The sequence below is a fragment of the Xenopus laevis genome, chromosome 6S (genome assembly GCF_017654675.1).
Source record: "Xenopus laevis strain J_2021 chromosome 6S, Xenopus_laevis_v10.1, whole genome shotgun sequence".
In the NCBI taxonomy this organism is placed as follows: Eukaryota; Metazoa; Chordata; class Amphibia; order Anura; family Pipidae; genus Xenopus; species Xenopus laevis.
Window position 1 is genome coordinate 1,740,500 of NC_054382.1, and position 26,413 is coordinate 1,766,912.

Below are 26,413 nucleotides of genomic sequence, written 5' to 3' on the forward strand. Positions count from 1 at the left end.
TACTTTTATATGGTCATGAAACTCCTCAGTAACTTATAATATCCTTATATTTTACAAGAGGGGGTACTTTATTCACTATATATATATCTCTGTGTATATGTGTGTGTATATATATATATATGTATCTGTGTATATGTGTGTATATATATATATATATATGTGTGTGTATATATATATATCTCTGTGTATATGTGTGTGTATATGTGTGTATATATATATATATATATATATGTATGTGTGTGTGTGTGTGTGTGTGTGTGTGTGTGTGTGTGTGTGTGTGTGTGTGTGTGTGTGTGTGTGTGCAGGGCCGCCATCAGGGGGGGACAGGGGGGACAAGTGTACCGGGCCCGGGCATGAAGGGGGGCCCGGCAGCGCTGTGTGAGCTCCATGTCCCTCGGCCCAGACAGGACTTTCCACACGTGACAGTCCAACATTCCCTCAGTGTCCCTCTGTCTTTTCTGGAATTTTCCTCCCCTGGCTCTGGTTCTCCTCACTGGTCCTTTCAGTAACACTTGTTTGTATCTGTGACTGAACCACGGCTCCTAAGCCTCTTACTCCTCGTCACACTAGTGATACTAATAGCCCTGGCCAGCTAGAGCCCCTCGTGCTTGTACTACAGGAGACACTGACCTATCTGTGCCTGATGATGGCTGGAAACAGACCCCGCCCTGGTGTGACTCCTCCCTTTTATACCCCAGATTCCCCAGCTCCCTCTAGTGGTGAGGGTGTGTATTACAACTCATCTCTTTTCTTTTACTCCTTCACTGACTAGAGCAGGGGTACCTGCGGCTCTAGAGCCGCATGCGGCTCTTCATCCTGCTTGCTGCGGCTCAGTCTTGCGGCTTTGCCTGTCAGGTTGTATTTACAGCCCTCGCACCTGCTGGTGGCTTCTGGAGTGTGGGACCGCAGTAAGCACACTCAGGCATTCGCCAGCCGGGACAAGGGCTGTATAGACGTCCCAGGAGTGACAGGCAAGACTGAGCCACAGCAAGATAATTCATCATGGTCCTTACCGCGGTCACACACTCGAGACAAGAGAAGGAAGATCAGCATGGAGCTTCAGAAACAGAAGTCACATTAAAAAGATGAGAACACTAACATTTAATAGGGCTATTCAGTGTTTAATTTATTTCAAAGTAGCCCTGCATATACACAATGCACTTCTATTTGTTGTATTCTGTTATTGTAACAGTTAAAATTAAAAAAAGGTTAAAAAAGTTTATAAGCTGTGTTATGTTTTGCGGCTCCAGACTATTTTTCTTTAGTGGGAGAGGGGCAAAATGGCTCTTTTGATAGTAAAGGTTAGTGACCCCTGGACTAGAGGCTGATATAATTAATTACCACTCCCTCCCCATTTTACAGACACATTAAAACTCACTTAAAACTCACATTTATACCTTTCTGTGCAGCATTTTTCAGTCACTTTGTCTCCTCCTCTCACGTGTGTCTGTGTATAAGGGAAATACAGAGGAATTATAAGGAATTCTCCTCCCTGCTCTGTCCCTTCTCTTTCCTGAGACACAAGTGTCAGCTGAGCAGCTCCAGCATCTGATACAAAACTTCCCTCCATCCCTGTCTGTCTCTCAGCCCCTCCCCCTGTCCCATTACACAACTGCACTTTCCCTCCCACTTCCCACCTCACGTTTCCTCATTTCATCTTCCCCTCAGCACACTAGCCAATCCTTGTGCAACCAGAATAACCAATCATCACTACCCAGAGGGCGGGCTGATCACTAGCAGCCAATAGAGAGCTGCATAAGCTGTTGCTTCTCAGCCAATCACTGAAGTTCAGGGAAATACAGTGTGTGTTGTGGTTCTCAATGAGAGGAACGTTATCTGAACATTGTCTCAGTGTGTGGGGGCGGGGCATATGTTACTTCTGTGAAGTCTGAGGAGGAGGAGGAGGAGGAAGAGGAAGAAGACAGAGCTGAGGGCAGAAGCAGGAGGAATGTGGGTGCAACTGTCACAGCTGAAGGGGAGACTGAGGGAACAAAGGGAGGAGAGAGGAAAGAAGCAGCTCAAGTTGGACGGTGAGGAACCAGCAGTGACCAACATAAAGAAATAATGGGAGTCATTGGTGTAAAACTGTGCAGAATAGAACTGTGAGGTGAAGTGTGTGTCACATGATAACTCTTACACACGTGTGCGTGCAAATAGCACTGACACATCCACCAGCATCTCCTGCACTTAATCATATCCCCCATGTACCCCCTACTGTAAATGATAAGGATATTAGAAGTCACCGAGGGGTTGTTCTGTGACCATATAAAGGCACAAGGCTGCAGGCTGAGTTATACAGGGAACTCTGAGTATCACTCATGTATTATAAGGGATAATGTACCCCCTACTGTAAATGATAAGGATATTAGAAGTCACTGAGGGGTTGTTCTGTGACCATATAAAGGCACAAGGCTGCAGGCTGAGTTATACAGGGAACTCTGAGCATCACTCATGTATTATAAGGGATAATGTACCCCCTACTGTAAATGATAAGGATATTAGAAGTCACTGAGGGGTTGTTCTGTGACCATATAAAGGCACAAGGCTGCAGGCTGAGTTATACAGGGAACTCTGAGTATCACTCATGTATTATAAGGGATAATGTACCCCCTACTGTAAATGATAAGGATATTAGAAGTCACTGAGGGGTTGTTCTGTGACCATATAAAGGCACAAGGCTGCAGGCTGAGTTATACAGGGAACTCTGAGTATCACTCATGTATTATAAGGGATAATGTACCCCCTACTGTAAATGATAAGGATATTAGAAGTCACTGAGGGGTTGTTCTGTGACCATATAAAGGCACAAGGCTGCAGGCTGAGTTATACAGGGAACTCTGAGTATCACTCATGTATTATAAGGGATAATGTACCCCCTACTGTAAATGATAAGGATATTAGAAGTCACTGAGGGGTTGTTCTGTGACCATATAAAGACACAAGGCTGCAGGCTGAGTTATACAGGGAACTCTGAGTATCACTCATGTATTATAAGGGATAATGTACCCCCTACTGTAATTGATAAGGATATTAGATTATAATAAAGGGATGGATGGAGTTAATAATAATAATAAGAATAATAATAATATACATGTATTCTTTATGTCTGACAGTATTGCAGATCCTGAAGGAGTCACAAAGGATAATCTGTGTATAATTGTTACCGGTTGTACAGAAATTCTACTCCTTAAAATGTTCGAGATCTTCCTGTTTCCAGAAAAAAGAATGTAATGGAGCTCCGTATCAGTAAGTTTCCCATAATGCTTTGCTGTACACAGAATATTGGTGCTATGCTATTAGTGCTTAGTATTGTGCCTAGTGTGACTATGTTGGTGCCCCTGTACTCAGCTCCTGCACTGGGGCATCCAGTAAAATAATACTTTACACATTTGCTCAGAAATTATTTTCCAGCAACTGAAAAGCACAGACACAGAGGGGCCCATTTACTAAGGGTCGAAGTGAATTTTCGAATTAAAAAACTTCAAATTTCGAAGTAACTTTTGGGTACTTCGACCATCAAATAGGTCAAATTCGACTTTGATTCGAATTGAAAATACTTCACAAATTCGACCATTGAAAATCGAAGTACTGTCTCTTTAAAAAACTTCGACACTTCGCCACCATAAACCTGCCGAATTGTTGTTTAGCCTATGGGGGAACCTCCTATAACCTATATGAGCCATTGGCTAAGTTTTGAGAAGTCAAAGGATTTTTTGTAAAATCGTACGATCGTACGATTTCAATTTAGCAGAAAAAACCTTTGACTTCGATGGTCGAATTTCGACGTTTTTTCACTTCGAAATTCGACCCTTGATAAATCTGCCCCAGAATGTGTGTGAGAACTAGGGATGCACCGAATCCAAGATTCAGTTCGGATTGGGCCTATTTCATGCAGGATTCATATTCGGCCGAATCCAAGTACCTGCCCAAACCAAATCATAAAATACATGTGACTTTTCATCACAAAGATGTAAAAAATGTTTTAACAACACACAAAGCACAGCATTTTCTTTCCCTCCTTTTCTTTGGTTCAGTATGTGTCCAAATGTTTTGTGAAGGATTCGGCCAAATCCTAAAATTGTTTATTTGATGCATTCCCTAGTCAGCTAACAGTCAAGGCCAAACATTTTAGGCCTTTTTTTAATTGGGGGGTTGAGTTCTCCTTTAATTTAGGCAGAACCTGCAAAGACGCTAATGTGTTTTTTCTGGGGCAAACAGATAAAGTGGCTTTGGAACCCCAGGAAGCTTTTTCGCTCTCTGCCCGCCATTGCAAATTGCACCTGAAAATAATTTAGTTGCAAATATTTCACAAAAATTTCCGATGTAGCCAACCTCTTCTGTCCCAGTTTGTTATATACAGTAAACATATTCCTTTAGCCCTCACTGAAGAAAACTTGCAGTTATAGACCTTTCCCCAGCTACATGTCAATGTAGATTTCGAAAACCTTAATTGATTCTTACTGGGTTTTTTTTTAAGAAAAGTGGCCGGGAATGGAGAAAAGATGGGGATCTGTGGTTTCCAAATATCGTTTGGTTCCATATGGATCTGAGATCTCAAAGATGAGCAAAACCAGAGGAGAAGTCTTTATGGAGATTGAAAAGAATCACAACCAAACTCGTTCACCCAAGGAGCCCGTTTCCAGCAATGAATTTGGCAGAACATCGGATCAGGATCAAATAGGAGAGAAGGGATTTACTTGTGGTCAGTGTGGGCAAATCTACATGGATGAGCATCACCTCAGTGTCCATTTTCTGATTCACACAACAGAGAAGCCTTTCAATGGCATTGGAAATGCAGAAACCGTTATAGAAAAGAGCAGCTCCAAAGATCATCCGCAGACTTTCCCATGTGCCGAGTGTGAGAAGTGTTTTACCTCAAGGGAGAGACTGGAGAAGCACCAAATGACTCACATTGGGGTGAAACTACACGAGTGCACAGAGTGTGGGAAATCGTTCCAACTTAAACAGCACCTGAAATCACATTATTTAATTCACACTGAGATTAAAGCTTTCACATGCGCAGAGTGCGGGAAACGGTTTAAACAGAGAAACGGTCTCATTGGTCACCAGTTGAGTCACAGCGGGGAAAAGCCGTTTGTCTGTAGTGAGTGTGGGAAAAGCTTCCGCTGGAAAACTGATCTCAATTATCATCTCAATACTCACACGGGGAGAACCTTCCCATGCACAGAGTGTGAGAAGTCCTTCCGCTCACAGAAGCACCTCAAGAGGCACCAGATGATCCACACCGGGGAGAAACCGTACGACTGCACTGAGTGCGGCAAATCCTTCCGGTACAAAATCAATTTGGATAAACATAACCTTATTCACGCTGAAGTTAAACCTTTCACATGTTCCGAATGTGGGAAACAGTTCAGATGGAAACAGCAGTTCCACCATCACCAGCTCATTCACACAGGGGAGAAGCCGTATGACTGCAGCGAGTGTGAGAAAAGCTTCCAAAAGAAGAGCGACCTCAAAGCCCATCTTCAGCGCCACATAGGGGGAAGGAACAAACGATATAAATGACAGAGAGTTTACATTTACAGGGAACAGCTCTTTGCTTACATGGAATTCACAGATGTGAACGTCCTTTGTCTGTACTCCGACTGGGACACATGAGATTGGCACATTTGTAATCAGGAACATCATCTGCTATCCCATCATCAATGGACTTCATTGGACTCATTTACTATGGGGGTGAGGGGAAGATGAACTGTGTTCTAGTGATATCCCTGGCAGCTAATGATACTCATTCTACTTCTTAATTCTGTATATTAAAACAACAACATCTTTTAGGTCTAAAACCTAAATGTGCCTGCCAATATTATGTGAGGGTGTATAAATTATCACATCCCTACACCCTATAGAGGTGCTGAACCTTTAGGCTGGTGTAACAAGCTTAGCATATTAAATATGGCATTTATACCCATATTCATGTTTACAGTTAAGTTCTCAATGAATTTTAACCCATGAGCCATTCTTTAAGGGGCAGATTTATCAATGGTCGAGGTGAATTTTAGAATGAAAAAAGAAAAATCAAATTTCAAGCTATCTTTTGTGTACTTCGACTAGGGAATAGTTCAAATTCTATTAGAATTTGAAAAAAAATTGAATATCGAAAATGATCATGTACTGTCTCTTTAAAGATTCGACATCTAAAACCTGCCGAATTGCTGTTTTAGTCTATGGGGGACCTCCTAGAAACTATTTGGAGTCAATTGGTGGAAAAGTTTTTTTTGGGAACAAATGCGCTATTCCTTCGATTCGTACAATCCGAATTCAGCCGAATTATCTATTTATTTATCTATTATCTATTTGATCGAAAACAAACCTATTCGACCAAAAAAAAACTTTGACTTACTTTCGGTTGGTCTTTTTGAATTCGAATTTTGTTTGAAGTTCGAAGTTTTTTCAATTAGAAATTCGACCCTTGATAAATATGCCCCTAAATGTTGAGTGCAAAAGATTAAAGACGCGAGCAGAGTGAAAATATTTTCCTTCCATAAAGAAAACGTTCTTATATTTTTCCTATGTATAAATTATAATTGGCAACAATTGATGCCTATGACATTCCTTCTCTAAACTGTCACTCATTCCAACCCCAAATATCTTAAAGGGCATATTGACCTTTTTCTGCTATTCTGAGCACCGTGTTACAATGAAGCTTGGGATTCTGTCTCTCTCTTTCTAATTCCTGTGCAGCAGCATCATATCCATTCTGAACAGAGATATATGATATTATATAATCTTAAGGCTCAGCAGGGAGTGTTGCACTGAGTTAGGGGGGTATTGATCCCATAAGGAGACAAATATAAGGATTATAAGGAATGGAAGAGATGAGTGAGGCCCAGGTCAGGCTGTTATCCCATAGGGCTTTATCTAAAGCTGGAGGGATCTTTGTTAGGTTCCCTTTCTATTCTCTCAGTTATACAGGCTCTATTTTATATAAACGCAATAATTTCATCCACAAATGCAACTGCAGGTATTCATAGGTTTAACTTATGTTATGACTTGGAATCTTAAAGGGAATCTAAACCCAAAAAATGATTTGATGCAAACCTACTCAGGGTATTTCTCTGAGCAGTTTACTATTTTAGTGGTTTCTGAGATATTTTTAGAATGCTAATAGCATGTTTTTGGCTCAACTGAAAGTCAACAGCCCAACGGTTAATGGAATACCCATTGCACTTGCTGCTGCCTCCTTTCCCAGGCTGTGCAGGGGAGCCTGTCTGTGCTTGTGTGCCTGCAGGGCTATGATTCGCTGCCCCTCTCCTACTTTGCTTCTGGCAGGGACCATTACAACAGGCCCACCCCTCATTTGAAACACAGACAGGGACTAGAGAGTATCTATAGGGAGCTCCAATCAATTTGAAGATAATGTTCATTTTCATCCAAAGTAAAACCAGCACCATATATTATTCATTATTGCCTAAAAGATTAGGGGGGTTCATTTATCCTCAATGTCTCCTTTAATAAAGTGATTGAGAAGCCCCAGTTGTTCCTCTTTAGTCTCCATCTTCTGACTGAGGTGGATATCTGCTGAGGAGCCTGGGTTCGACAAGCCCTATTAAAGTCTTCAGGCCCTAAGGGAACCAATGCTTTAGTAAAAATTAGGGAATAGGGACCCCCTGAATGAGGTTAAACAGCTGTAAAAAAGCATATATTACAGCACATTCTAGGAACATGTGTTAGACAGATAAGTTAGAAAGAGTAGCCTTGTGCTTCACCTAGAGTTTGACGGGGCATAAGTGGCCTAAAGTGAATGGGCCACAGTACGAAAAGGGGTTAACTCCATGAATGTTCTAACTACCCAGAATGTAATTGAACCCCTGGGTAATAGTGACCATAATATGATCTAATTTAATGTGTGGTGCAAAAAACAAATTTACACTGTGGCAACAAAAACCATGAATTTTAGAAAAGCTAATTTTAGTGCCTTGAGGGCTGCCATTCAAAGCATAGATTGGGACATTATGTTTTCATCTAAAAAAACAGAACAGAAATGGTTGTCATTTTGAATGATGTTATATCATTACTGTTCTCAATTTATTCCCTTAACAAATAAATGTAGAAGCATCAAGAAGAAGTTAATAGGAAAGAAGAGAAAGGCATTTAATAACTACAAGTCTGTGGGGACAGAAGCTGCATTTAATGACTATAAACACTGTAATAAATGTTGGAAAGCCGCAATCTGGAAAAACGAAGATAGAAATCTAGGAGCACATTGTGGCAAAGGCTAAGACTGACCCCAAAATGTTTTTTTTAAATATATTAATAGTAAAACAATGCAGTTTGAGAGTGTTGCTCCGTTAAATAATGGTACCAGTATGGTTGTAACAGATACAGAAAAGGCAAATGTGCGAAATCAGTTCTTTGCTTCAGTGTATACAATAGAGGGTCTGAGTTCCCAGGCTCACTTTATAACTGCACTAATGGTTCAGCTCAATCTAGTCAGTGGCTGACTCAGGATATGGTTCATAAAGCTTTAATAAAAATTTATGTAAACAAGGCGCCAGGGCCAGATGGCAAACACCCCCGGGTTCTAAGAGAGCTTAGTTCAGTTTTAGACCAGCCCCTATTTCTGATTTTCTCAGACTTGCTTTAATCTGGTTTGGTACCTATGGACTGGAGCAAAGATGATGTCATTCCAATATTTAAAAAGGGATTACGATCTCAGCCTGGCAATTATAGACTAGTAAGTTTGAAATCTGTGGTGGGCAAATTATTTGAAGGCTTGTTAAGGGATCACATTAAAAATTTTGTCCTAGTGAATGGCATTATGAGCAGCAATCAGCTTGGCTTTATGAAGGATAGGTCATGTCAGACAAATGTGATTGCTTTTTATGATGAGGTAAGTAAGATGCTGGACAGTGGGGGGGCAGTAAATGTGATCTATTTGGATTTTGCCAAAGCGTTTGATACTGTGCCCCACAAACGGCTGCTTTCTAAACTAAGGTCTGTTGGACTTAATGAAGTCGTTTGCACATGGATAGGAAACTGGCTACAGGATCGGGTACAGAGGGTGGTTGTTAATGGGACATTCTCTACTTGGAGTAAGGTTCTTAGTGGGGTCCCTCAGGGCTCAGTATTGGGGACACTTTTACTTGTTCATTAATGACTTAGGGGAGGGTATTGTAAGTAATGTATCAGTGTTTGCAGATGACACAAAACCATGCAGCCCAATGAATTCCATTCAGGATGTGGCACTTGCAACATGATCTTGACAAACTGGCAATCTGGCACGAGATGTAACCTAAAGTTGTATCTTCAACCGTCCAGACTGTCTCCTGTTATACATGTACCTACCTCACTGATCTACTGTGATTAGAACCCTAAGGCGTTTGCTTGAAAGCTTTCACAGTAGCAGCCTAGATCCAAATTTAAAAACCAGAATCTACTCTCTGAGCATAGGGTCCCAGTCCCCTGTCTCATTGTCTCAGGCAACAGCTAAAGTTTGGCTTCTGTGTTACCTGTTTTGGGGGTTTAGCGATGTGTGGTTTATAATTGTTTAACATGAAATGTAAAGATTTCAGATTAAAAACAGGTCATCAATATAATGTAAATATCTCACCAGATTGTCTCCTCACTGTGGCATAATAAAAGTCTGCTCATAACATGACATGTTGTAATTCACATAAGCCTGGGCCATAGGGCCCCATTTACATACCGCTATTCTGAAGATAAAATTAACTCTTCAATCAAAAATAGTTACGTTAGACATATTTCCAACAATTGGGATAAAAGTCCTCCTGGTGGGGGATTATTCTCTGGTTCACAAGAGAGAGGTGAATATTACTGCTGGACCCCTATCCACTGGTGTTGGTTCCTCAGTTAGTGCAGGTCAGTGTCTGTGCAGTCCCATAAGGCCTAAGGGAACAGTATGTGGGTCCCAAAGTGCCCTCTGTCCAATAGCATGCAAGGGGGAGGAGTTTGGAAAGACTAATGGAAATATTCTAGGCATGGGGGTGATGTACCTTATGAGTTATGGAACCAGCAATAGAACGCAAAAGAACATTGGATCATCAGATTTTATTATTAATCACAATAAAGACATGCAAATACTTTAATATATGGATTAAAAACATTTAAAGCTCTTGCAGGAAATACAAGCCCCTGTCACAGTCACAAGATCAGTAAAAAGTCACCCAATTAAAAAGGCCAAGTTATTTATCTATACAAATAGTGGTGAGATGGGCCGAACCCTCCCATATACAGTTACACAAGTCAAGTTGAGTAATTCTGTCCTTTTAGCAGTTTGGACTTTTCCTTGCATTTCCCTGTAGCCTATAAAGGGAATCTGGGAGCAGGGAAGGGTTTATGTTTCCACTGTTAGAAGTTCGAGGCTGTTCAGCACCCTGAGCACTTACCCAATATCTAAGGGTCTGATACATGTTGTCTGTAGTACAGGTCTAGCAAGAGGCAGCTCCATCTGTTATATCTCACCTCAAACATGAGACAACATGAGGCTGATAAGCTTGGTCATCTTGTCCCCTCACAGAGATGATTAGTAAGGGATAGTACCCCAGTACCCCACCAGGTATGGAAGCATCAAAAAGGATCACAGGATTATAATACCCCTATATACTGTTTATTGAATGTGCTCCAGTGTTGCTAGCTTGGCTGAATGTCCCAGGTGAAGAGCATCACTGGACAAGTGGGGCAGTTGGGTGATGAAGAACATCAATTAGATTAAAGCATCAATTAGAGCATAAGTGATTTTTTATACAATATTTCTATGGGCCCGGCCTGATCAGTGGATACATGGGCATTCTTGTATAATTTTACTTTATTGTTATCTGTCCTTCATACCCACACATTATAAATAACTGGCCAATCACATGTAAGAAGCTGCTCAGTACTGATGTAACATATGGCAGCCAGGAGATAAGCAAAATGCACTTAGCAGGGCTGAACTGATCAGTTTTTATTCAGTATTTCTGTGTATCATGAAAGGTGGTAATTCTATCATAGGGTTTAATAGGGTTAATTCACTGGTAACAGGGGGGTCAGAACAGATAAACATTATAAACAATGATTCAGCCCTGGGCAGGGACTTATTTAATAATTCTCACCCAGGCACCTTCCCCCCATAGACAAAATGCAGCATGGAGGGGCTCAGTGAATGTGGCAGTGAAGGTGTGTAAGTGTCTGATTGGCTCACTCAGCTCATAAAAGGACAGACGTCCGGCCTCATAGTCCAATGAGATCCTGATTCTCCTGCAGGAAGAGACATGGGGTAACTCTGTCCATTTACTGTCATGTCCCACTGAATATCTGTTATTATTATACCATCTGTACAAACCCCAGGACTTGTTATTATTCCCAATCCAGGACTGACCCCCTCTCCTCTCTATACTGGGATAGGCCACCCCTACCCACCACTCCCCTAATTCACTGACCTCCACTTCCCAGTAATGTCGCCCTGAGGGGAAACTCCTGCTGCTTAAAGCCTGAGCATATTTCTGAAATCTCTCTGGGGATTGTGGGTAATCTAGTTCTGTTAGTGAGAAGGAAGCAGATTTCCTGTCCCCTGATACAGATACAAGATTATGAGCCGTGTTTATATCAAGTAACAGGTCTGTAGCCTCCTGCCCATACACAGGGTCAAATCTACTGTTAGTAATAGAATTTAATGGGGAAATACTTGGTATTGTTTTTATCAATGACACAAAAAGTTCTGAGCCTTCTCCTCCACTTGCTGATGTACCCAAATGACGGGCTAATTTTGAAGTTACACCAGTCACAATGGCAGCTAAGCCTGTGAGTAATGTCTCTGAGATCAGATCCACATCCAGATCCCCTACAGCAGGGACCTTTATATTATGTCTCTCTTGTAACCTGTCTCTATTCATCTGTATGTTCTTTCCCTTTCGCCAAGGCAGAAAAACAGGCAATAATGGGAACAATGAATCCTCTCTCTCTCTGCCCCCCTCATTATCTGCAGCTCCATGTGATTCCCGTTCCTGTAGGACAGTGAGTGGATCTGCCATGTTGCACAGCTCCTCAATGTGACGGATCTTCCTGGACAGCTCGTCCTTCTTTATTTCCAGCTGCTCCATCAGATCAGTGAGTGTGAGTGAGAGCTTCTCTTTCTGGCTGGAGATGTCACTCAGGAGTCGCTTCTCTAGGGCTTCCAGCTGTTCCCTGATGTCTCTAAACAGGGCAGTGACTCTCTCTGTCTCACCGGCTGCTTTTTCAGCCACTTCTCTCCTGCGCTCCTGCAGTCTCTGGGCTCCTCTCTCAGTCTCCTCTCTCTCTGGCCTCAGTTTCTTCAGAACTTTCCTCAGTGTCTCTTTCTTCTTCTCAGAGGCCTCACTCAGCAGCTCCACCCTGTGGCCCCTGTGCTCTCCGGCCAGACAGCAGGACACACAGACACAGACAGACTCCTCCCAGCAGTAATATTTCAGGGGTTCATCATGGACGGAGCATTTCTTGTCCCCCATGTCCATTGTGGGTTCTATTAAGACGTGTTTCGCTGACTTGCTGTGCATCCTCAGGTGGGTCTCACACACAGAAGCCTCACACAGGAGACAGGATTTAACAGCAGGTACAGGAGAGAGGACACAGTAGGTGCAGGGAATCCCAGTCTCCCCCGGCTCGGGCTGAGCAGAAAGGAATCGCTCTGCTATGTTCCCCAGAGTTCTGTTCCTGGGCAGGGCAGGGCGCTCCTTAAACTCCTGTCTACATTCAGGGCAGGAATAAGCCCCAGATCCCTCCTGGGTGTCCCATGTTGTCCCAATACAGCCCCGGCAGAAGTTATGGGAACACGGCAGGGATACAGGATCAGTATAAATGCTCAGGCAGATGGAGCAGCTCAGCTCGTCTCTCAGATCAGCAGCCGACGCCATCACTGAAATCAGGAACAGCAACTGAACAAGAAATGAAACTGAACTTTCCCTTTTATCAAAGACAAACAGCACTTTGGACTCCTGGGAGTTAACCCTCTCAGTTCCGGATACAGTGCATCAGTAAAATCAGTGGCTGCAAGAAAATAATCTCTGGGAAATGTTGGTGAAAGGCTGAATAAATGGTGTTCTTGAACTACAACCCAGCTAACGGCTATTGGATGGCAAGAAGAAATTGTGCACAAAATCCTGCAGTAAATTGGTGGCACTTCAGTTTAGTGGGGTCCCTTTTTAACAAATATATAATACATTACTTATTCAGTCTATTGATAAGTGACTTGGGGCTAGAAGTACTTGAAAAATAGTTCATCTGAGGCTTTTATCTATTTGTTTTGTGAAAAGGACTAATAGTGCCAGAGCAGGGCTGAGTTGGATATTTAGGCCTGTAAGAGACTCAATAGCTTGTTGGACTTGCAACCAAAAGTTTTGTGTGATTGGGCATGATCACAATATGTGGAGTAGAGAGTCAATCTCCCATCTCCAGCATTGTTTTGATGCATTTGAGTATATTGCGTGAATCCTGTCTGGGGTCATGTACCACCTATACATCAGTTTAATTGTCAGTTCTTGGTGTTCAAGGAGTGGGAGAATATTGGTGTTTGTTTATACAGTCGTTCCCATATATCTCTACTTATTCTGTTGTCCTAGTGTTGTAGAGCAGGTAGGTGTTCCAAAACATGTTTCTGCATTAGAAGTTAGTAAGCCAGGACTGTACCCTTTTTCGTATATGGTGATGACAGGCATCATTGTTCTTATTTTATTGGGTGGTTAGTTACCATGAGTTGGTAATGGCGATTGCGTAGAACTGGTTACTCGGCAGACTATATTTTTCTTGGATATTTGAGAACGTCCTCAATCCATTAATGTCATATAGGTCGTCTACTTGGGTCTACTTGGGTCCTTTTAATATTGTGAGTGGTGCCAGCGCCACTGGTAGCCTTGTGATAAGCTTATTTGACCACACCAATTACCAGACTGTCAGAGTAGTCTTAATAGGTCTTGGCAGAGCTTCCAAGGTTAACCAATGTCATTTCTTAAGAAATTCCATTGTGATGGGGGTGGTTTAACTGGGGTTTGTAAATCCAACATTCCATATCAAACCATTTGATGGTGCTTGGTCCAGTATTGTGGCTTTAAATTATTTCTGTAAATTGGGGCATGTGAAACCTGCCTTTTTTTTTACCCATGAACATAATATCCTTGGACATTCTTGGTCTTTTCAAGCTCCAAATAAAATTCATCAGTAGTCTCTGCAGTGGGTGAAAGAAGGAGTTGTTAAACGGTATTTAACTGCAAATTTACTGCATGGCTTGAGTTTTAGTGGTATTTAGTTTATAATGTGACATATTACCAAATTCTGTTAATATTTCAAACAAACAAGGATATAGATAAGCGGGTCCCATTTGTTAGGTAAAAGCAGGGATCCCCAACCTTTTGAACCCGTGAGCAATATTCAGAAGTTAAAGGAGTTGGAGAGCAACACAAGCATGAAAAATGTTCTTCAGCTGCCAAATAAGTACTGTGATTGACTATTTAGTAGCCCCTATGTGGATTGTGAACCTACATTGAGGCTCTGTTTGGCAGTGCACCTGGTTTTCATGCAACCAAAACTTGCCTCCAAGCCTGGAATTCAAAAATAAGCTCCTGCTTTGAGGCCACTGGGAGCAACAGGTTACTCACGAGCTACTGGTTGGGGATCACTGGGTAAAAGGGATGTGATAGGAAACTGTGCACATTAACTTGGGCTGTCAGACATGAGTATAGTGCCATTATTGCAGTAATTAATGATAAGGAGATAGGAAATGTTTGCATTAACATTGTTAAATAGGACCAATTTATGTGGTTGAATGCCTTCTCCCCGTCAATCACTAAAAGTAATGCTGGGGTGTTATGTAGCAATTGGGTGAGAGTAGTCATACTACTGAGCCCTTCACAAAGCCTGTTTGGTCATTATATATTAAATTATGTAAAAAAGATTTTTTAGCTAATATGGTTGTGTAAATCTTTAGGTCTCCATTTAGGAGGGATATTGGACTATAGTTTAGGCATTTAGTATGGTCTTTACCAGGTTTTGGGATCGTTGATATATATGATAATAACATCTCTTTAGGGAATGTCCCTGTGGAAGTTGCATCATTTAGTGCTTTTGTTAAATATGGAGTAAGCAAAGGAGCAAAGGTTTTGTAATACTTGTTTGTGTTTCTCTCTGGGCCTGGAGCTTTGTTAAGTGGGAGGGATTTAATTGTAGTTTGAACCTCCACCTTTGTGATTGGGGCTGTTAGAGTGGGGAATTTTCCTGGTGTAAGTGTCGGCAAATCCAACTTATATTGGAAAACTTTTACTATCTCGGGAGTCGATATACTGTTAGAGGGTTTGTCCTCTTTTTGTTTGTTTTGGATGTAGCAGCAGCTGACATTGTATAAAGCTTATTCTCTAGTTGCATTTGGTCTGTTGTACCGAAATGTGTTTCTTGGCTCCAAATAAGATCCCCAATTTGATGTTTGCATTAGGCAAGGGCTAATAATCTTTTGTGAGGGGTGTTCAGTCCCTTCACATTTATTGATAAACATTTAAGTACCATTTTGTTAGTTCAGCGTAATGTACAACTGGCTGGTCCCCCAGGGTGGTGCCGTATGAAAAACAATATATAATACCTTGTGCTTGTCTCGTTTAGAGGAGTAAGGGTAAAGATATGAAAAAGGGGGAAGAAATAGAAACACAACTTACATACAGGTTTTTCCCCTTTTGTTCGTACTTCCCAGCCTTGGGGGGGGGGGTGCATTAGGGGTAAGTAGGGGGTAATAGCAGCTTTTAAGATGGCTAACAACCTGCTCCAAGTACTTGGAGTAATGTCAATATCATATTTTTAACCTTGGGATAGAGATCCCGAAATGATTGCATGCACGTGAGATATACAGTTCAGGTTTTACAGTGTTCCATTCCTGGTTCATGTGTAGTTTGGTGGTGGTTCAGTATCATTCATGTATTAGTCATACTGCAGCCTTGTGCCTTTATATGGTCACAGAACAACCCCTCAGTGACTTCTAATATCCTTATCATTTACAGTAGGGGGTACATTATCCCTTATAATACATGAGTGATACTCAGAGTTCCCTGTATAACTCAGCCTGCAGCCTTGCGCCTTTATATGGTCACAGAACAACCCCTCAGTGACTTCTAATATCCTTATCATTTACAGTAGGGGGTACATTATCCCTTATAATACATGAGTGATACTCAGAGTTCCCTGTATAACTCAACCTGCAGCCTTGTGTCTTTATATGGTCACAGAACAACCCCTCAGTGACTTCTAATATCCTTATCATTTACAGTAGGGGGTACATTATCCCTTATAATACACGAGTGATACTCAGAGTTCCCTGTATAACTCAGCCTGTAGCCTTGTGCCTTTATATGGTCACAGAACAACCCCTCAGTGACTTCTAATATCCTTATCATTTACAGTAGGGGGTACATTATCCCTTATAATACATGAGTGATACTCAGAGTTCACTGTATAACTCAGCCTGCAGCCTTGTGCCTTTATATGGTCACAGAACAACCCCTCAGTGACTTCTAATATCCTTATCATTTACAGTAGGGGGTACATTATCCCTTATAATACATGAGTGATACTCAGAGTTCCCTGTATAACTCAGCCTGCAGCCTTGTGCCTTTATATGGTCACAGAACAACCCCACAGAATTCCGAAGAAATTACTGCTCAGACCAAGTGCAAGGGAACAGGGGATGGTATGACTATGGTGCGAGCACTCAAACTACAATATTTTGGGTTCTGCCCTTAAAGGGGTTGTTAAATCTTAGTATAATGTAGAGAGTGATATTCTGAGACAATTTTCATTATTTCTCTTAAAAACAGCTCTTTTTATAGCCCCACATTCCAGGCTCGGGGTTTATTCTGGGCGACTAGTTACTATCTGTATATTCAGCAAACACTGCCCGACTGAGTAGAGAGAAAGTAACTGTGACTGGGCTCAAACTCTCACCTGCAATCAGTTACTAGGAGGTGTAGGAATCATTTGCTTTAACTGGAAACATTAGACCTGCTCCCTTCCCACCCACATACACAATCCTCTGTATTTAAAGGGCAAATATTGTCTATTAAAGGAGATATTTTATTTTAGTTATATTACTCATTCTAACCTTACAATATGTAATGATGCATAAAAAAATCACTTTGAGTGTATTTTACCTCCTAAAATATGATTATATGAGAACTGCAGGCTAAAATGAGGGTGGGGCGCGTCTCTCCATTCTCCCACAGGAAGTGGTCACAGCACTGCCACAAGATTAGGGGGGTTCACTTATCCTCAATGTCTCCTTTAATAAAGTGATTGGGAAGCCCCAGTTGTTCCTCTTTGGTCTCATCTTCTGACTGAGGTTAATATCTGCTGAGGAGCCTGGGTTCGACAAGGCCTAGTAAAGACTTCAGGCTCTAATCTAAAGGAACCAACACTTTAGGAAAAATGAGGCAATAGGGACCCCCTGAATGAGGTTAAACAGCAATAAGATAGCATCTATTATAGCAAGTTCTAGGAACATATGTTGCGCAGATCAGTTAGAAAGAACAGCCTTGTGCTCCACCTAAAGCTTGGTGGGAACTGGAGGGGCATAACGTGAAGGGGTCACATTACTGAAAGAGATTCAGGCTTAATATTTACTCCCTGGACATTTTGGTTTCTCTACAACCTGCTGGACTGTCTCTACGGTGGTGGAAGGGTTGTATCTGTTATACATGTACCTACCTCACTGATCTATTAGAACCTGAGGCGTTTTTTTAAAAAAGCTTTCACAGTAGCAGCCTCGATCCAAACTCACAGACCAAAATTACCTGGAGACACATTTAGGAATATAATGTTCTACTTAGTCATGGGCAAACTTATTCGCCAAACAAGGGAAAGTTGTGCTCACCACTATTTTTTAAAACCATTAGGCGGGGGTGCAATGAGGGTGTGACCACAAAATACATATAGTCAAATACAAGAGTCCTCTGCACTCAACCCATTATCAATATATTTAAGACAGAGACATTTTGTGCTACTGCTACTGAAAAATGCCTTACCCTTTAAACAACACAGGGATTGTTTGTCCATATATTGCAATATATTTAAGCTGGCCAACTACGTCAAAGTCTAATGAATCAGATGAAAGTTAAGCGTAGGACTGGCCAGATATGGGATGAGTTTGACGTAGTTGGCCAGCTTAAATATATTGCAATATATGGACAAACAATCCCTGTGTTGTTTAAAGGGTAAGGCATTTTTTAGTAGCAGTAGCACAAAATGTCTCTGTCTTAAATATATTGATAATGGGTTGAGTGCAGAGGACCTCTTGTAGTTGGCAAACTTATTCGCCAGGCACGAATTCCCGGCGAATTCCCAGGATTCTCCACCAGCAAATACATTTGAAAAACTGCTGCGAATATTCGCCAGCCAAAATTTGCAGCCGTCCAAACAAAATGGACACCGGCGCATTTTCGCCAAAAATGGATGCCGGTGTCAAAAACAAGACACTGATGCCAAATTTGCCCATCACTAGTTCTACTCCAAAATGTCTCTGTCTGAATGAGTCTAAGGTCCCAGTAACCCCCTCTCCTTGTCTCCAGCACAAGATAAAGTTTGGCTTCTGTGTCCCATAGTGTTTAGCTAATGGTAAATCTGATATAGAAGATCTACGCTTACCCTTTCACTCACAACTTCTAGTGATGGGCCAATTTGTTCAGTTTCGATTCGCTACGAAATTCTGATTTGGCTGAATCGAATCCAAACCCTAATTTGCATATGAAATTAGGAAGGGAAATGACGTGACTTTTCATCCCAATATCATCAATAAATCAATTATTTTTAGAGAGACTCACCATGTGAATGAGGAGGTTCAGGTGCTCGGCTCCAAGCCTTCAGCATAAGGGAGAGGACATCACCGTATTGTTTGCAGGGCAGGTACTAAAAGAACAGATCCTCCAGGCAGTTGTAGTAAAAAGGTCTTTATTGAAGTACAAGTGTGGATTACAGCCTTACGCATTTCATGCTCTCACAACACTTAGTCATAGGCTACTGGTAAATTACACATACAAGGTATATAAACTCTTATCCACCAATCACATTTGTACTTGAATTAACCATTCAGAGGGTATTTAAAAAATTCTGCCAATCTGGTCCTTGAGTTAAAAAGGAGGGGAGGGAAAAATGCAAGACAAACCCAACCTACTATGATGATGTGTATCACATGACACACTCCTAGTGGCCATCTTTGTACTCCCTCTGTGAGGTAAATATTCAAGAAAAACAACTTTATTAATGGTGTCACAATCCAATAAAAATTAAATTAAAACCAAAGTATTATTTTGTCATCTTTTTCTCACAAAGAGATTACAATATTATATTAAGGCTATTTGTGGGTAACTTTTTTTAAATCTTTTTACTGCACCTATAAACTAATTCTTGAACAATAAACGTATATATAACATGAGATGTCACGTTGATTGTTCATTCCCTTTGGGAATCTTGTGCCCAGGATAAAAATCCACTTTGTTTCTTGATGTAGGATTTTTTTACTTAAATCTCCACCTCTTTTTTGCAAGAAGACCCTCTCAATGCGTTGTATTTAAAAGTAATACTTTTTCTCTCATTCTGAGAAATGTCTGGTGATTAATATGTTCTCGTGCTCTCTCTTTAAAACACCTACTTGTTTGTCCCACATATTGTTTCCCACAAAAGAAGGAAGTGGAAAATGTTTTTGTCTTTTTTTCCTTCCTGCCCCTACATTAGGATTCGGATTCAGTTCTGTGTTCGGCAGAATCTTTCCAGAAGGAACTGGTGTTTGGCCGAATCCCAAATATTGGATTTGGAGCATCTCTAGTTGTTACACACAGTTTGCACAAATTGCGAGTATAGTAATGACTTGTTAGTACTCGGGGGAGGAAAGCTGCTATTGTACAGAAGATTATTCTAATCTATGTCTTTTCGGTACAATTAACACCCCAGGGCATTTTCTTTTGTGGCCTCCTCAAATCAGACAGTATCCAAGGTTTCTAATGGTTTAACATGAAATGTAAACATTGCAGATTAAAAACAGGTCATCAATATAATGTAAATATCTCACCAGATTGTCTCCTCACTGTGGCATATTAAAAGTCTGCTCATAACATGACATGTTGTAATTCACATAAGCCTGGGCCATAAGGCCCCATTTACATACCGCTATTCTGAAGATAAAATTGACTCTCAAATCAAAAATAGTTACTTTAGACATATTTCCAACAATTGGCATAAAAGTCCTCCTGGTGGGGGATTATTCTCTGGTTCACAAGAGAGAAGTGAATATTACTGCTGGACCCCTATCCACTGGTGTTGGTTCCTCAGTTAGTGCAGGTCAGTGTCTGTGCAGTCCCATAAGGGACTCTGTCCAATAGCATGCAAGGGGGAGGAGTTTGGAAAGGCTAATGGGAATATTCAGTGTTGGACTGGCCCACAGAGATACCAGGAAAAGTCCCAGTGGGCCCAGGTATCAGTGGCCCCTTATACTGCTAGACATGTGGCCTATTTCATGGCCATTCCCTATTTCTATGAGAACAAAGTGGCTAAATAGATGGAATGATAGATTATAGTGTGTAAAGAAAAGGAGAATAGATGAGTGAGGAAAGGAAGAATAATAGTACTAAGAGTGGGCCCCTGGTCTAAGATTAATTGGTGGGCCCCTAGTCAAAGGTTTTTGGGTGGGCCCCTGGTGTCCCAGTCCGACACTGGGAATATTCCAGTCATGGGGGTGATGTACCTTATGAGTTATGGAACCAGCAACACAGAAAGAACCCAAAGAGAATCACTGGGAAATATCATCAGATTTTATTATGAATCACAATAAAGACATGCAAACCCTTTATTATATGGATAAAAAACAATATTTAAAGTGGACCTGTCACCCAGACACAAAAATCTGTATAATAAAAGTCCTTTTCAAATTAAAATGAAATACAATTTTTATTTTTTATTAAAGCGTTCATAGCTGTTGTAAACTCAGTTAAACATCTCAGCTGTCAATCAAATATTGTCTGCCCCTCCTCTATGCTTTAGGCAATTACTTTCACATTCCATTCAGCGCTTCCTACATGTCACTGCTCTCCCCACATTCCCCCCAATCTCTTCACCATTTAATTGTGTAACCAGGACATGGGGATGGACATCAGGTCCCCCATTCTGGTGCACAAACAAGATTCTGAGATGATACAAGTCTTGTCTTAATAACAGTGTCCACAAAATGGCCCCTTCCTGCTTCTTATAATTATGAATTCCCAGACTAAAGGAAACAAGATTCAAATCATTTATATAGTGTAATTATAGTTCATTTTGCTTGACTAATGTGATAAAATAGGATTTTGAATAATTTTTGTGGGTGGCGGGTCCCCTTTAAAGCTCTTGCAGGAAATACAAGGCCATGTCACAAGATAAGTGAAAAGTCACCCAATTAAAAAAGGCAAGTTATTTATCTATAGTGGTGAGATGGGCCGAACCCTCCCATATACAGTTACACAAGTCAAGTTGAGTAATTCTGTCCTTTTAGCAGTTTGGACTTTTCCTTGCATTTCCCTGTAGCCTATAAAGGGAATCTGGGAGCAGGGAAGGGTTTGTTTTTCCACTGTTAGAAGTTCAAGGCTGTTCAGCACCCTGAGCACTAACATTGGGATTCTTGTATAATTTTACTTTATTATTCTCTGTCTTTCATACCCACACATTATAAATAACTGACCAATCACATGTAAGAAGCTGCTCAGTACTGATGTAAGATGGCAGCCAGGAGATAAGGAAAAGAAACTTAGCAGGGCTGAACTGATCAGTTTTTATTCAGTATTTCTGTGTATTCTGAATGGTGGTAATTCTATCATAGGGTTTAATAGGGTTAATTCACTGGTAACAATGATCCAGCCCTGGGCAGGGACTTATTTAAGGATTCTCACATAGGCACCATTATAAAGATAGAATGCAGCATGGAGGGGCTCAGTGAATGTGACAGTGAAGGTGTGTAAGTGTCTGATTGGCTCACTCAGCTCATAAAAGGACAGACGTCCGGCCTCATAGTCCAATGAGATCCTGATTCTCCTGCAGGAAGGGACGTGGGGTAACTGTGTCCATTCACTGTCATGTCCCACTAAATATCTGTTATTATTATTCCATCTGTACAAACACCAGGACTTGTTATTATTCCCAATACAGGACTGACCCCCTCTCCTCTCTATACTGGGATAGGCCACCCCTACCATCCAGTCCCCTGATTCACTGACCTCCACTTCCCAGTAATGTCGCCCTGAGGGGAAACTCCTGCTGCTTAAAGTCTGAGGCTCATTCTGAAATCTCTCTAGGGATTGTGGGTAATGTAGTTCTGTTAGTGAGTAGGAAGCAGATTTCCTGTCCCCTGATACAGATAAGTAATTATGAGCCGTGTTTATATCCAGTAACAGGTCTGTAGCCTCCTGCTCATTGATCCTTCCCTTTACCCCAGTCGCAATGGCAGCTAAGCCTGTGAGTAATGTCTCTGAGATCAGATCCACATCCAGATCCCCTACAGCAGGGACCTTTATATCATGTCTCTCTCTGCCCCCCTCATTATCTGCAGCTCCATGTGATTCCCGTTCCTGTAGGACAGTGAGTGGATCTGCCATGTTGCACAGCTCCTCAATGTGACGGATCTTCCTGGACAGCTCGTCCTTCTTTATTTCCAGCTGCTCCATCAGATCAGTGAGTGTGAGTGAGAGCTTCTCTTTCTGGCTGGAGATGTCACTCAGGAGTCGCTTCTCTAGGGCTTCCAGCTGTTCCCTGATGTCTCTAAACAGGGCAGTGACTCTCTCTGTCTCACCGGCTGCTTTTTCTGGCACTTCTCTCCTGCGCTCCTGCAGTCTCTGGGCTCCTCTCTCAGTCTCCTCTCTCTCTGGCCTCAGTTTCTCCAGAACTTTCCTCAGTGTCTCTTTCTTCTTCTCAGAGGCCTCACTCAGCAGATCCACCCTGTGGCCCCTGTGCTCTCCGGCCAGACAGCAGGACACACAGATAAAGGCCTCGCAGCAGTAAAACTCCAGGATCCGCTTGTGTACAGAACATTTTCTCTCCATGAAGGAAGTGGTGGGCTCAGTCAGTACATGTTCTGCTGACTTGCTGTGCCCCCTCAGGTGCTTATTACACAGAGAAGCCTCACACAGGAGACAGGATTTAACAGCAGGTACATGGGAGTCACAGTAGGTGCAGAAGATCCCAGTCTCCCCCAGTTGGGTCTCAGTTGGACAGAATCGCTCTGCTATGTTCCCCAGAGTTCTGTTCCTGAGCAGGGCAGGGCGCTCCTTAAACTCCTGTCTGCATTCAGGGCAGGAATAAGCCCCAGATCCCTCCTGGGTGTCCCATGTTGTCCCAATACAGACCCGGCAGAAGTTATGGGAACACGGCAGGGATACAGGATCAGTATAAATGCTCAGGCAGATGGAGCAGCTCAGCTCGTCTCTCAGATCAGCCGACGCCATCACTGAGAGCAGGAACAGCAACTGAACAAGAAACGAAACTGAACTTTCCCGTTTATCAAAGACAAACAGCACTTTGTACTCCTGGGAGTTAACCCTCTCCGTTCTGAATACAGTGAGGATCAGTAAAATCAGTGGCTGCAAGAAAATAATCTCTGGGAAATGTTGGTGAAAGGTTGAATGAATGTTGTTCTTGAACTACAAACCTCAGAAGAAGAAATTGTGCTTGAAATTCTGCAGTAAATTGAATGCCACTTGTTTCTAACGAATATATAATACATTCCTTATTGGATCTATTGTTAAATGACCTGGGGAGAGAAGGGAAAGAAATGAATCAATAACACAAATCAATACAGTAACAAAAAAATAAAGTGAATTCTGCAGTAGTTTTGCCTCACTGAGACAATTCCCTTTATCAGGGACCTGAACTGGCAGATAAATCACATTATTCTAGGAAGGGATGGATGCCTTTTTCATAAAATATTGAAATTAATCACTGTTGCCTTTCTCTGTCTTTTTCTCAAATATGATAGAACATTGTTAATTGCGAGAATTTGTTATGTAAGTGTTTATTGTACCTGGTTCACTATTGCAGTTGACTCAGAGGTTAATCTCAGTACAAGTGCTCAGCCCCTTTACACATAATTACCCAGATATATCAGAAAGTCACTGCAGACAATGGACAGTCAGTAATATTATTACAGGTGACTTATGTAGAGACATTTACTAGAGTAATGGGGTTTGTAAATATGCTTCAATGACAGCTGATATTTCACTTATTTCAGGTAATAAATAATATAATGATATTTAGTGAATAGTGAACGTCATCACAAAGCAAAACCTTGTTGGTCCTTGTGACCTGCTTTTAAGGCTTTCAAGTTACCTGGGACAGTTGAAAATGTCAGGTACATGGAATCCAAAATAACTATAATAGGACTATAGATGAGAGATGGAAAGAAGCATTGCAGCAAGGAGTAAAATGAATCCAAAATATATATATATATATTTTTATTAACAATTTTCATTTTCCAGTACTTATTTGACAAAAACAGTGAAAGGAAGGAAAGAAGAAGGAAAAGAGGGGTGGGGGTTTAACGAGACCAGACATAAAAGTGGATAAAATGACTCTAGTTTTTAGTCCATTCTCATACTATTCTTGATGGGAGTCTTCTTCATTGTTTATGATTCCCTCTGGAGAGGTTTTTCCTCTTAGATTTGGTGGTGGTTGATTTTTGCAAAAACTCACTCATAAAGCTGGATACGGTCAGTATTAATTGGGATCTCCTTTTTGGTTGGTGATGAGGTTCTTTTCCAATTTTTTGCAAGAAGAGTTCTGCTCTGTGATAGGGATGTGATAGGAAACTGTGCACATTAACTTGGGCTGTCAGACATGAGTATAGTGTCATTATTGCAGTAATTAATGATAAGGAGATAGGAAATGTTTGCATTAACATGTATAAATAGGACCAATTTATGTGGTTGAATGCCTTCTCCACGGTCAATCGCTAATGCTGGGGTGTTATGGTGGTGTAGCAATTGGGTGAGAGTAGTGAGTCATACTACTCAGCCCTTCACAAAGCCTGTTTGGTCATTATTTATTAAATTCGGTAAAAGAGGTTGTAATTGTTTAGCTAATATGGTTGCATAAATCTTTAGGTCTCCATTTAGGAAGGATATTGGACTATAGTTTAGGCATTTAGTATGGTCTTTACCAGGTTTTGGGATTGTGGCTATATATAGTGAATAAAGTACCCCCTCTTGTAAAATATAAGGATATTATTAGTTACAGAGGAGTTTCATGACCATATAAAAGTATGAGGCCAAAGGCTGAGTGTTTTTATACAGGTCATGGAACTCCGAGGTATATATGATAACATCTCTTTAGGGAATGTCCCTGTAGAAGTTGCATCATTTAGTGCTTTTGTTAAATATGGAGTAAGCAAAGGTTTTGTAATATTTGTTTGTGTATCTCTCTGGGCCTGGAGCTTTGTTAAGTGGGAGGGATTTAATTGTAGTTTGAACCTCCACCTTTGTGATTGGGGCTGTTAGAGTGGGGAATTTTCCTGGTGTAAGTGTCGGCAAATCCAACTTATATTGGAAAACTTTTACTATCTCGGGAGTCGACATACTGTAAATTATAGAGCTTACTGTAAAATTGGGCAAATGTGTTAACTATGTCTCGTGGGTTTAAATAAAGTTCGGTGTCTGTGGGTATGTTAGAAAGAGGTCAATTCTTGTATATGTTTTATGGTATGGGGAGTAATATGTGAAGTCTTTGGTTGTAGAGTTAGGAACCTTCCATATATCATATCATATAAGAACTGTACTGCGGTATATTTTAGATAATGATGATACCTGTGGGGTTCTATTTCTGGGTCTAGTACATTAACTGCCATTGATATGGTGTATATTACCCCAGATCTCCGTCTCTATTTTGCAACTCACTTACAGTGGGCAATCCAGGAGTCAAAAAGACTTTAGAACTGTTAAATTGTCTCATATGGTGACATTGAAAAAAAAGATGTCTGTCTGTGCTTCTTCTAAACCCAGTTATTCCCTACCTTGCATTTTTCTTCAGCCTCTACTAATTACCTCTCATCCTGAGACTCATCTAGCCATTGACTTTATTGTGGAACTGCTGCTTTCCAAAGGGAACACCATCATTTGGGTAGTAATTGATTGCTTTATTAAAATGGCACATTCCATTCTGCTATGGAACTTTCTCAACATTTTTCATATTTTCTGAATCGACTGGCTTGTTCCTTGGGCAGAATTCATTCATAATAATTATTTTTATGCTTCCACTGGGAGGTTACCTTTCCTGCCAGTTTATGGTCAAAATCCTCAAGCATTTCCACAAGACTCCATTCTGATGTTCCAGCAAACAATGATTATGTGGTCAACATGTCTGCAATTTGGAGTTTCACTAAAGCAAATTTGGAAAAGCGTTCTGTGGTACACAAGGGATATACCTAGAAGAATCACAAATCCTA

The 26,413-nt window shown here is 41.3% G+C and overlaps 3 protein-coding genes across 3 annotated transcripts; 1 reads left to right on the forward strand and 2 right to left on the reverse strand.

Annotated features, from left to right (window-relative positions):
• The first annotated feature begins 1,870 nt into the window (after nucleotides 1-1,870).
• Nucleotides 1,871-6,032, forward strand: LOC108695557 (gastrula zinc finger protein XlCGF8.2DB-like). Its single transcript, XM_018224142.2, has 3 exons — nucleotides 1,871-2,030; nucleotides 3,114-3,246; nucleotides 4,478-6,032. The coding sequence occupies exons 2-3, from the start codon at nucleotides 3,231-3,233 to the stop codon at nucleotides 5,524-5,526; spliced, it is 1,065 nt and encodes a 354-aa protein (XP_018079631.1). The 5' UTR covers nucleotides 1,871-2,030; nucleotides 3,114-3,230; the 3' UTR covers nucleotides 5,527-6,032.
• Nucleotides 6,033-10,014: 3,982 nt separating this feature from the next.
• Nucleotides 10,015-13,183, reverse strand: LOC108695543 (E3 ubiquitin/ISG15 ligase TRIM25). Its single transcript, XM_018224126.2, has one exon. The coding sequence runs from the start codon at nucleotides 12,846-12,848 to the stop codon at nucleotides 11,055-11,057; it is 1,794 nt and encodes a 597-aa protein (XP_018079615.1). The 5' UTR covers nucleotides 12,849-13,183; the 3' UTR covers nucleotides 10,015-11,054.
• Nucleotides 13,184-21,259: 8,076 nt separating this feature from the next.
• Nucleotides 21,260-23,684, reverse strand: LOC108695550 (E3 ubiquitin/ISG15 ligase TRIM25). Its single transcript, XM_018224134.2, has one exon. It carries the CDS (start codon nucleotides 23,421-23,423, stop codon nucleotides 21,858-21,860), a length of 1,566 nt encoding a protein of 521 aa, XP_018079623.1. The 5' UTR covers nucleotides 23,424-23,684; the 3' UTR covers nucleotides 21,260-21,857.
• Between the last annotated feature and the right edge of the window lie 2,729 nt (nucleotides 23,685-26,413).

Bases quoted from the DNA above. Each gene is read 5' to 3' on its own strand.
- LOC108695550 (XM_018224134.2), bottom strand. From the start codon at position 23,423: ATGGCGTCGGCTGATCTGAGAGACGAGCTGAGCTGCTCCATCTGCCTG.
- LOC108695543 (XM_018224126.2), bottom strand. From the start codon at position 12,848: ATGGCGTCGGCTGCTGATCTGAGAGACGAGCTGAGCTGCTCCATCTGC.